The 11,985-nt window shown below is 38.4% G+C and overlaps 1 protein-coding gene and 1 long non-coding RNA gene across 11 annotated transcripts in view; one reads left to right on the top strand and one right to left on the bottom strand.

Annotated features, from left to right (window-relative positions):
- Window positions 1-11,985, top strand: part of LOC309503126 — an 83,263-nt gene that overhangs the window by 7,065 nt on the left and 64,213 nt on the right. The gene's annotated exons all lie outside the window — the stretch shown is intronic.
- LOC309498270 (uncharacterized protein) overlaps window positions 21-11,985 on the bottom strand; it is a 174,192-nt gene continuing 162,227 nt past the window's right edge. For 7 of the 8 annotated variants that reach the window (XM_082168868.1, XM_082168867.1, XM_082168865.1 and 4 more), the window contains 2 exons: window positions 11,580-11,660; window positions 21-993 (listed from right to left, as the gene is read on the bottom strand). In XM_082168868.1, the coding sequence (XP_082024994.1) occupies window positions 890-993; window positions 11,580-11,660 (185 nt within the window). In that variant the 3' untranslated portion in view covers window positions 21-889. The remainder of the gene's footprint in view (window positions 994-11,579; window positions 11,661-11,985) is intronic. The other variant, XM_082168866.1, reaches the window with a different exon arrangement.

Here is an 11,985-nt window from a genome sequence, read left to right as displayed (position 1 = left end):
TTTAGCGGCATCTAAGTGGTGATGTTGTGAACTGCACCCAACAGAAGTTACGGTGGCCGACAGGAAGTGACGTCGTCGTCTGAGACGCAGAGAGTAGCCAGTTAAACAATGAGGTTTCTTTACGAAGATTAATAAAGAAAGGATGTTTACTTAATTATTCAGTAAAACGATATGTTTATGAATTTTATTGTTATTTGTTCATCATTGTGTCAGTGTTTTATTCGCTGACTTTAGTTCACTTCTTATCATGAAGAACAACATAGTGACGAAACGCGTTTGTCCGTTCAGGGCCACCGTAGAAACATGTCGATGTAAGGAGACCTGCGGTGTGTGTAGAGAGAAAACGCTCATTCTAAGCTAATAAAAGCATAACGGTTCATTATGTCTTTATACACCACTGAAAACACAGTTATGAATATGATATTGCATTTCTGTCAACAGATCCTCCTAAATATCACACACTGCACCTTTAAAGAAATACGAGAGGCACCAAAACACCTGAAGTGAATGTATTAGTTTAATGGTCTTTAAGTTCAGGTTATACTCACAGGGTTCAAATACCAGTAAAACCATCAGAAATAAAGTGAAAAGGAATTCAGAGGAAAAGACGATGATCCTCATATCTGCAACGGCTCCTTCACCATTAACTGAGGACGAGAATAAACCACAGTATTTCATTTACAGCATCAACAGATGATTATAAGACTTATTATTGCTCTGAATTAATATATGTGAATGAAAAGAGAATAATAACTCTGAGATGAGGATCATTTCTGTCTCACAGTGAGATATTATCACTCACTCAGTTCAGATTAAAATGCTGTATTAGTTTATAATGTGTGTGTTTTTACCAGAAAGCTCAGATATAATGTAAGTGATGTTGAAGTGTTCACTCGCCTGTTTTCTGGATCAGTTCAGTCATCAGAGCAACAGCGTTCAGTAAAACAACACCGACTGATCCAAACACATACACAGGAACAACACGGAGAAGATCTGGAAGATACAATAATAATACAGTTTCATATCTTCACCAATAGAGAAAATAATAATACAGTTTCATATCATCACCATTAGAGAAAATAATAATAGTTTCATATCATCATTAGAGATAATAATACAGTTTCATATCATCACCAGTTTCATATCTTCACCAGTTTCATATCTTCACCAGTTTCATATCTTCACCAGTTTCATATCTTCACCATTAGATACAATAATACAGTTTCATATCATCACCAGTTTCATATCTTCACCAGTTTCATACCTTCACCAGTTTCATATCTTCACCAGTTTCATATCTTCACCATTAGATACAATAATACAGTTTCATATCATCACCAGTTTCATATCATCACCAGTTTCATATCTTCACCAGTTTCATACCTTCACCAGTTTCATATCTTCACCAGTTTCATATCTTCACCATTAGATACAATAATACAGTTTCATATCATCACCAGTTTCATATCATCACCAGTTTCATATCTTCACCAGTTTCATATCATCACCAGTTTCATATCTTCACCAGTTTCATATCTTCACCAGTTTCATATCTTCACCATTAGATACAATAATACAGTTTCATATCATCACCAGTTTCATATCATCACCAGTTTCATATCTTCACCAGTTTCATATCTTCACCATTAGATACAATAATACAGTTTCATATCTTCACCAGTTTCATATCTTCACCAGTTTCATATCATCACCAGTTTCATATCTTCACCAGTTTCATATCTTCACCAGTTTCATATCTTCACCATTAGATACAATAATACAGTTTCATATCATCACCAGTTTCATATCATCACCAGTTTCATATCTTCACCAGTTTCATATCTTCACCATTAGATACAATAATACAGTTTCATATCATCACCAGTTTCATATCTTCACCAGTTTCATATCTTCACCAGTTTCATATCTTCACCAGTTTCATATCTTCACCAGTTTCATATCTTCACCATTAGATACAATAATACAGTTTCATATCTTCACCATTAGAGAAAATAATAATACAGTTTCATATCATCATTAGAGATAATAATACAGTTTCATATCATCACTATTAGAGATAATAATACAGTTTCATATCATCACTATTAGAGATAATAATATAGTTTCATATCACCACTATTAGAGATAATAATACAGTTTCATATCTTCACCAGTTTCATATCTTCACCAGTTTCATATCTTCACCATTAGAGACAATAATACAGTTTCATATCTTCACCAGTTTCATATCTTCACCATTAGAGACAATAATACAGTTTCATATCTTCACCAGTTTCAAAACTTCACCTTTAGAGATAATAATACAGTTTCATATCTTCACTTTGCCATCATCCGGTAGGGGCAAAAGGGTTGAGAACAACGTTATCTTCAGGAAATAAATTGTATTTTAATGTTTTTTGTTTTGTTTTTGTTCCGCAACTAAACTATGGAGAGTTAGAGAACCTTTAAAGAATTATACAGGGGTTTAACAGGTTCTTTGTATGGCAGTGGTGCTTTATAACACCTTAAACCCCAAAGAACCATTTTAATAATAAATAATACTAAAAATATTTTGTAGAATAAGGTTTTTCATCATTCATTGATAAAAGTTGAATAAAACATGACCGTAATATACAATATTCATACACAAACACACCCTCATGTTTCACACACACATTTGTTCTTGATTGAGGAAACATGAATGATCAGGCATGTGATTGGCTAAGGACAAAAAAGCAGGAAAATATACTTTTTAAACCAAACTTAATTATTTTAAATGTATTGTGCAGGCTAGGTATACAAAAATATAGGCTTTTAATAATCTTTCAGTGCGCAAAACCATGAAAATATGAAACGTTTCAAAACACAGCGCACAAAGCTTGTATGCGCATCGCGGGTGCAGAATGATGTGCTCAAAGCAACATGGAGTCACAGTGTGCAGCCAAGCGGGAAGGAAGTCGACCGGAAGTTGAAGCCGGCCGCGTGCCACCATCTTGTAGCAGAACTTCACCTGCTGTTAGCATCCCATTGACTCCCATTCATTTTGGCGTCACTTTGACAGCGAATAACTTTACATCTGAGGCGTTTGAAGACTCCATTTGTCCATTATTTATTTCTAAAGAAACACGACAATGTATAAAATGCTCCATTACCTTGTATCTTACGTTATGGCCCCGTAAAAACAGTTTTTGTAAAAGTAGGCTAACGATTGCGTCACAGCCACGCGACTCTCTGTCGCACAGTAGAGAGATTACCGTATGGACAGGAGGAGAAGCTCGCGGGCAATCGGGGAGACGTGGAGGCAAAATGACAAAATAATTAATCAGAATACTTAGCAAAAGTTTCTCCTGCTCCTAGCTCATGGACACCTCCTACTCACGATCTCCGTCTCTGCAAGATTCGGAAGGGAATGATTCAGATTTCTCATGCCACAGCCACTAGAAGACAGACGATATGCTCACGTCACATCTACGTCGTCAAGCTCAGTTTGAGTCTGCGCGTCAGGAACGGAAGTCCTAAAAAAATCGCTGAAAACGGGCTTCACTTGCCTCAATTGAGTTCCAATGAGATGACTCTGTCCATTTCTTATACTGTCTATGTGTGCAGCGCTGCACAAGTGCGCATTTAAAAGTTCACGGCACAAAGCGAAGAAATGTCGAGGGCACAAATCCTAGTGTCTATCTGTCCAACAGCTTATTGATAATTTGTTTCTTCACAGTTTTAAATTCCAGTTATTGTGCGTTTGATGGCGATTCATAGTCCTTGTGATGTGTGTGATCTAACAAGCACATGGTATGAGTCGTTTAAAAACAGTCGTTTCTTTAACAAAACATTTCTTAAACAGTTTCTTAAACAGACGAGTCGTTTAATAACAAAATAAAGTCATTTTATGCAAATCCACAGCCTTTTCTCTACAGATCAAGCATTATAATGTGAATATCATATTGGAGAGAGTTTTACCGTGCATGTATGTATAACTGGAAGAGGCGCGCGCGCTGTTTGAATACTGAATGGAGAATGATTGACAGCCAGCAGAGGAGGGAAAACAAGTTTTCGTAAACTTTAATGATGTAAATAGACTTCTGTCCCTCACATTAAGCTATGAAATAGGCTTCAGATGAATTTGTCACCCAAACTGACGTGAAAAAAGCGGGAGGCGCCGAAAAGCGCGCTGTTTGCATCCCTGAAGGGTGGCTAGTAGTAGCTAACTTAGCTATCTTATTATAATATAGCTAGCAAATACAAGTAGGTTAATGATAATGCAGCTTAAACATCCTGCCATAGTGGAAAATCAATCAAAATCGATCATCTAATCAATCGACAACAAAGTCAAATGAGTAACTTATAGGTTATATATCTAGACACACGCAATAATACATAACGTTACCCAGATCATCCGATCCGGCGATGTTCTTGTCACGATACCGCGCAGCAGTGAAATTGAGCAGGTGAACAAGCTGAACGCAAATACGTCCTTGTTGATACTTGGAAAGGAAGGAAAAAGGCATCTCTTTGCCATCTGTAACCTTTTTTTTTTTTTTTTTTTTTTTTTTTTTACAGATCTGCATGATTCACGTAGGTCACATTTTCAGGTCGGAAAATACGGAATTCCGGATTAATCCGGAAAAATCACATCCCTGATGATGAACTAGATTTTACAAACTGTAAAGTTGGCTTGAAAAAAGCATTATCTGAAAGTTGGAAATAACTTGAATTGTTGAAATTGACGTTTGGGACAGAAGAGAACACACGTTTCTAGCATGATTTACCACATTGTTGGCACGTTTTAGCATGATTTAACATGAATTAGCATGTTACTAAAATGTTTCATCGTGTTGCTAGCATGATTTAACATTATTCACCATGTTGCTAGCATGATTTAACATGAATTACCATGTTGCTAGCATGATTTAACATTATTCACCATGTTGCTAGCATGATTTAACATGAATTACCATGTTGCTAGCATGATTTAGGATGTTGTTAACATGAATTAGCATTTTGCTAACATGTTTTAACATGTTGTTAGCATGAATTACCATGTTGCTAGCATGATTTACCATGAATTACCATGTAGCTAAAATGATTTAGCATGCTGTTAACATGAATTAACATTGTACTAACATGTTTTACCATGGTGTTAACATGAATTAGCATGCTACTATCATGTTTTATTATGTTTCTAACATGATTTACAATTATTCACCATGTTGGTAGCATGATTTAACATGAATTATCATGTTGCTAGAATGATTTAGGATGTTGTTAACAAGAATTAGCGTTGTTTTAACATGTTGTTAGCATGAATTACCATGTTGCTAGCATGATTTACCATGAATTACCATATAGCTAACATGATTTAGCGTGATGTTAACGTGATATAACATTGTGCTAACATGTTTTAACATGGTGTTGGCATGAATAAGCGTGATGCTATCATGTTTTATTATGTTGCTAGCATGATTTATCATTATTCACCATGTTGCTAGCATGATTTAACATGAATTACCATGTTGCTAGCATGATTTATGATGCTGTTAACATGAATTAGCATTGTGCTAACATGTTTTAACATGTTGCTAGTATGCTAGGTTTGGCCAGTGACAGATTGGATGAAGCTTTAATTCACTGCCCCGTCTCTGCGTCTGGAAGACTCTGTTGACTCTTTTAAAAAAGATCTGAAGACTTGTTTATTTAAGAAAGCTTTTGGTTGATGGGTTTTCACTAGTGTCACTTTGATTTTACATATGTATACATTTTATATTGTTTTGTTTTACCTTTCTCGTGTACAGCACTTTGTGATTTTATCTGTGAAAAGCGCTTTAAAAATAAACTTTACTTACTTACTTACTCTATTGGAGTTTATGCTTTAAAGGTAGGGTAGGTAGGAATTTTATAAAAAACTTTTTTCCAAATTTCTTTAAACTTTCTATATATCTCAATACATAATTAAAATGTAAGTACTCTGAAAAAAAAAAAAAGAGTATAAAAATCGAGTGACTCTAGACCGTTTAATCTACATTAAACACAGCTCATTATTTCCATACGGGACGAAACAAAGGATTGGCTTAGGCGACTGTCACTCTCTCTCGCAACCATGGCAACCACCCTTTTGCCACAGGATCTGCCCACTTGCGCGCACCTGTTTGATTTGAGAAATTCACGGCACGGAACCTAGGAATAGTAAAACAATGGCAGAGAAAGAGCAATCAAAATTCACTACCGGCATATGCAGTTAGCGAAGGCAAACAAGGCAAAAAAAGGAAGACAGTACTAGAAAAGGTAATGAACAAAAAGTATTTGGATAAACAAAGAAATAAAACGCGTGTCAATATCCTCGGACCCTAGTTGCACGGCCTCTTGCACGACCTCCTCTGCTTCGCCCTCGACCCCGGACCTGTCCTCGAGCTGACGATGTGGTACTTGTCTCTGGAGTGTAGTCCTAATCAGAGTCAGCAATGTTTTCATTATGGAAACTCTTACATGCAGAACACCATATATGTTATGATTCTTACACGAAATTCATCTTCATCACAGTGTAACTGATGGTAATGGAAAAACGTGTATCAATGCAACCTGTTTTTAACTTTGCCTTATAGATATAACTAGCTCGTTAGCGAATCCAAAAAAATATATTTTAAACTTTACCAATGCTAGCTTGATAGTGAGTACTAAAATACATCTTATTTGTTTATATTCATAATGATAAAGTTAGATTTTTGTATTACATGTGATTCTGACACGATGTCACTACATGTACTGCGCTCCTTCCTCTCCGCTCGTCTCAGGTAAATAATGCGTCTTCCAGTTCAGCGGTCGGAGTCGCGCGTTCATGTGTTTTGGGGGCGTGGCTTTGGAAGGAGCCCAGAAGGGAGGGGGTGGAGTGAATGGAAATAATGAGCTGTCTTTAAAACAGTCGTGAGAGGTCTACAGACACTCGATTTTTATACTTTCTTTTTCAGAGTACTTACATTTTAATTATGTATTGATATATAATTAAAGTTTAAACAAATTTGGAAAATAAGTTTTTTAGACAATTCCTACCTACCCTACCTTTAAAGTTTTGACCCCCTCAATGAAAGCGTATGAGACTTTTAGAATTTTTAGGAAAACGTATCAGTGATAAAAAATAATAGCGAGTCTGAAGGTCTGAGAGAGTTTGGTGTTTGTAGCTTTAAATACTGTCTAAATATAGGCTCAGAAGAAGAAGTTTGAAAAGTAGATCAGTAAGTGAAGTAAGTTTGATCAGTGAACTTATATATCAGCTGGAGATCATAAACACACATGAGGATTTCATGAAGATCATTATTAACGTCAGAATTAAAGCTGTGCTGAGATGATAAACGCTGAATTACTCTGTAAAACATCTGTGAAGTTTTATAATAGAAATCAAAACAGCATCTGAGGTTGACAGAAGTTTACCGTAAATATACAGTATATATATATGCAGCATTTCAGGATTTATAGGTGTAACTTAAACCTGTAAAAAGCTGTATTTCATCAACTACTGTAATGTTATGAAGAACTAAAATACCATAATACCATACCAGGTGAGAAAGTTCATCACAAGCTGAAGAATATTAATATATAGAAGCTGTACAGTGTTATTCACACACACACACACACACACACACACACACACACAACATCATAGAGATACACACGACACTGAACTAATGCAGTAAACAGAAGAGAAGAACAGAGGAGAAGAACAGAGGAGAAGAACAGAAGAGAAGAACAGAGAAGAACAGAAGAACAGAAGAGAAGAACAGAAGAGAAGAACAGAGGAGAAGAACAGAAAAGAAGAACGGAGGAGAAGAACAGAAGAGAAGAACAGAGGAGAAGAACAAAAGAACAGAGGAGAAGAACAGAGGAGAAGAACAGAAGAGAAGGAGAAGAACAGAAGAGAAGAACAGAGGAGAAGAACAGAGAAGAAGAACAGAGGAGAAGAACAGAAGAGAAGAACAGAGGAGAAGAACAGAGGAGAAGAACCGAAGAGAAGAACAGAGGAGAAGAAATGAAGAACAGAGGAGAAGAACAAAAGAGAAGAACAGAGGAGAAGAACAGAAGAACAGAGGAGAAGAACAGAAGAACAGAAGAGAAGAACAGAGGAGAAGAACAGAAGAACAGAAGAGAAGAACAGAGGAGAAGAACAGAGGATTAGAACAGAAGAGAAGAACAGAGGAGAAGAACAGGAGAAGAACAGGAGAGAAGAACAGGAGAAGAACAGAAGAGAAGAACAGAGGAGAAGAACAGAGGAACAGAGGAGAAGAACAGAAGAACAGAGGAGAAGAACAGGAGAAGAACAGAGGAGAAGAACAGAGGAACAGAGGAGAAGAACAGAAGAACAGAGGAGAAGAACCGGAGAAGAACAGAGGAGAAGAACAGAGGAGAAGAACAGGAGAAGAACAGAAGAGAAGAACAGAGGAGAAGAACAGAGGAGAAGAACAGAAGAACAGATGAGAAGAACAGAGGAGAAGAACAGAGGAGAAGAACAGAAGAGAAGAACAAGAACAGAAGAGAAGAACAGAGGAGAAGAACAGAAGAACAGAAGAGAAGAACAGAGGAGAAGAACAGAGGAGAAGGAGAAGAACAGAGGAGAAGGAGAAGAACAGAGGAGAAGAACAGAAGAACAGATGAGAAGAAAAGAGGAGAAGAGGAGAAGAACAGAGGAGAAGGAGAAGAACAGAGGAGAAGGAGAAGAACAGAAGAGAAGAACAGAGGAGAAGAACAGAGGAGAAGAACAGAAGATAAGAACAGAAGAGAAGAACAGAAGAACAGAAGAGAAGAACAGAGGAGAAGAGGAGAAGAACAGAGGAGAAGAGGAGAAGAACAGAGGAGAAGGAGAAGAACAGAAGAGAAGAACAGAAGAGAAGAACAGAGGAGAAGAACAGAAGAGAAGAACAGAGGAGAAGAACAGAAGAGAAGAACAGAGGAGAAGAACAGAAGAGAAGAACAGAGGAGGAGAAGAACAACAGAGGAGGAGAAGAACAGAGGAGAAGAACAGAGGAGAAGAACAGAGGAGGAGAAGAACAGAAGAACAGAGGAGAAGAACAGAAGAGAAGAACAGAGGAGAAGAACAGAGGAGAAGAACAGAGGAGAAGAACAGAGGAGAAGAACAGAGGAGAAGAACAGAAGAGAAGAAAAGAGGATAAGAACAGAGGAGAAGAACAGAGGAGAAGAACAACAGAGGAGAAGAACAGAGGAGAAAAACAGAGGAGAAGAACAGAAGAACAGAAGAACAGAGGAGAAGAACAGAGGAGAAGAACAGAAGAGAAGAACAGAGGAGAAGAACAGAGGAGAAGAACAGAGGAGAAGAACAGAAGAGAAGAACAGAGGAGAAGAACAGAGGAGAAGAACAGAGTGAGGAGAATAAAGGAGAAGAACAGAGGAGAAGAACAGAGGAGAAGAACAGAAGAGAAGAACATAGGAGAAGAACAGAAGAACAGATGAGAAGAAAAGAGGAGAAGAGGAGAAGAACAGAGGAGAAGGAGAAGAACAGAGGAGAAGGAGAAGAACAGAAGAGAAGAACAGAGGAGAAGAACAGAGGAGAAGAACAGAAGATAAGAACAGAAGAGAAGAACAGAAGAACAGAAGAGAAGAACAGAGGAGAAGAACAGAGGAGAAGAGGAGAAGAACAGAGGAGAAGGAGAAGAACAGAAGGGAAGAACAGAAGAACAGAGGAGAAGAACAGAGGAGAAGAACAGAAGAGAAGAACAGAAGAACAGAGGAGAAGAACAGAGGAGAAGAACAGAAGAGAAGAACAGAAGAACAGAAGAGAAGAACAGAGGTGAAGAGGAGAAGAACAGAGGAGAAGAACAGAAGAGAAGAACAGAGGAGAAGAACAGAAGAGAAGAACAGAGGAGAAGAACAGAAGAGAAGAACAGAGGAGGAGAAGAACAACAGAGGAGGAGAAGAACAGAGGAGAAGAACAGAGGAGAAGAACAGAGGAGGAGAAGAACAGAAGAACAGAGGAGAAGAACAGAAGAGAAGAACAGAGGAGAAGAACAGAGGAGAAGAACAGAGGAGAAGAACAGAGGAGAAGAACAGAGGAGAAGAACAGAGGAGAAGAACAGAGGAGAAGAACAGAGGAGAAGAACAGAAGAGAAGAACAGAAGAGAAGAAAAGAGGATAAGAACAGAGGAGAAGAACAGAGGAGAAGAACAACAGAGGAGAAGAACAACAGAGGAGAAGAACAGAGGAGAAAAACAGAGGAGAAGAACAGAAGAACAGAAGAACAGAGGAGAAGAACAGAGGAGAAGAACAGAAGAGAAGAACAGAGGAGAAGAACAGAGGAGAAGAACAGAGGAGAAGAACAGAAGAGAAGAACAGAGGAGAAGAACAGAGGAGAAGAACAGAGTGAGGAGAATAAAGGAGAAGAACAGAGGAGAAGAACAGAGGAGAAGAACAGAGGAGAAGAACAGAGGAGAAGAACAGAGGAGAAGAACAGAGGAGAAGAACAGAGGAGAAGAACAGAGGAGAAGAACAGAAGAGAAGAACAGAGGAGAAGAACAGAGGAGAAGAACAGAGGAGAAGAACAGAGGAGAAGAACAGAGGAGAAGAACAGAAGAGAAGAACAGAGGAGAAGAACAGAAGAGAAGAACAGAGGAGAAGAACAGAGTGAGGAGAAGAACAGAGGAGAAGAACAGAGGAGAAGAACAGAGTGAGGAGAATAAAGGAGAAGAACAGAGGAGAAGAACAGAGGAGAAGAACAGAAGAGAAGAACAGAAGAGAAGAACAGAAGAGAAGAACAGAAGAAGAGAAGAACAGAGGAGAAGAGGAGAAGAACAGAGGAGAAGAACAGAAGAGAAGAACAGAAGAGAAGAACAGAAGAAGAGAAGAACAGAGGAGAAGAGGAGAAGAACAGAAGAGAAGAACAGAAGAGAAGAACAGAAGAGAAGAACAGAAGAGAAGAACAGAAGAAGAGAAGAACAGAGGAGAAGAGGAGAAGAACAGAGGAGAAGAACAGAGGAGAAGAACAGAAGAGAAGAACAGAGGAGAAGAACAGAGGAGAAGAACAGAAGAGAAGAACAGAAGAGAAGAACAGAAGAGAAGAACAGAGGAGAAGAACAGAGGAGAAGAACAGAGTGAGGAGAATAAAGGAGAAGAACAGAGGAGAAGAACAGAAGAGAAGAACAGAAGAGAAGAACAGAAGAGAAGAACAGAAGAGAAGAACAGAAGAGAAGAGGAGAAGAACAGAGGAGAAGGAGAAGAACAGAGGAGAAGAACAGAGGAGAAGAACAGAGTGAGGAGAATAAAGGAGAAGAACAGAAGAGAAGAACAGAGGAGAAGAACAGAGTGAGGAGAATAAAGGAGAAGAACAGAGGAGAAGAACAGAAGAGAAGAACAGAAGAGAAGAACAGAAGAACAGAAGAGAAGAGGAGAAGAACAGAGGAGAAGGAGAAGAACAGAGGAGAAGAACAGAAGAGAAGAACAGAAGAGAAGAGGAGAAGAACAGAGGAGAAGGAGAAGAACAGAGGAGAAGAACAGAAGAGAAGAACAGAGGAGAAGAACAGAGTGAGGAGAATAAAGGAGAGCTGATGAACATGATCAGATGATGATTAATATTAATACTGTACCATGTGTAAATGAGCGTGTGAAGTTTATCACTGCCCAGAGAGACTGAAGAAACAGGATCACACACACCCATCCGACACGATCTGCACATCAACACACACATCAGATCATCACTGACAGTGTTCATCAACACACACACACACACACACACACACACACACACACACACACACACACACACACACACACACACACACACACACACACATCAGATCATCACTGACAGTGTTCATCAACACACACACACACACACACACATCAGATCATCACTAACAGTGTTCATCAACACACACACACACACATCAGATCATCACTGACAGTGTTCATCACACACACACACACACACACACACACACACACACACACACACACACACACACACACACACACACACACACACACACACAC

This window comes from Leuciscus leuciscus (assembly GCF_965113295.1).
Source record: "Leuciscus leuciscus genome assembly, chromosome: 1".
Lineage (NCBI taxonomy): Eukaryota > Metazoa > Chordata > Actinopteri > Cypriniformes > Leuciscidae > Leuciscus > Leuciscus leuciscus.
The sequence above is the reverse complement of the archived record's forward strand: the minus strand, read 5'-3'. Positions and strand labels throughout refer to the sequence as shown.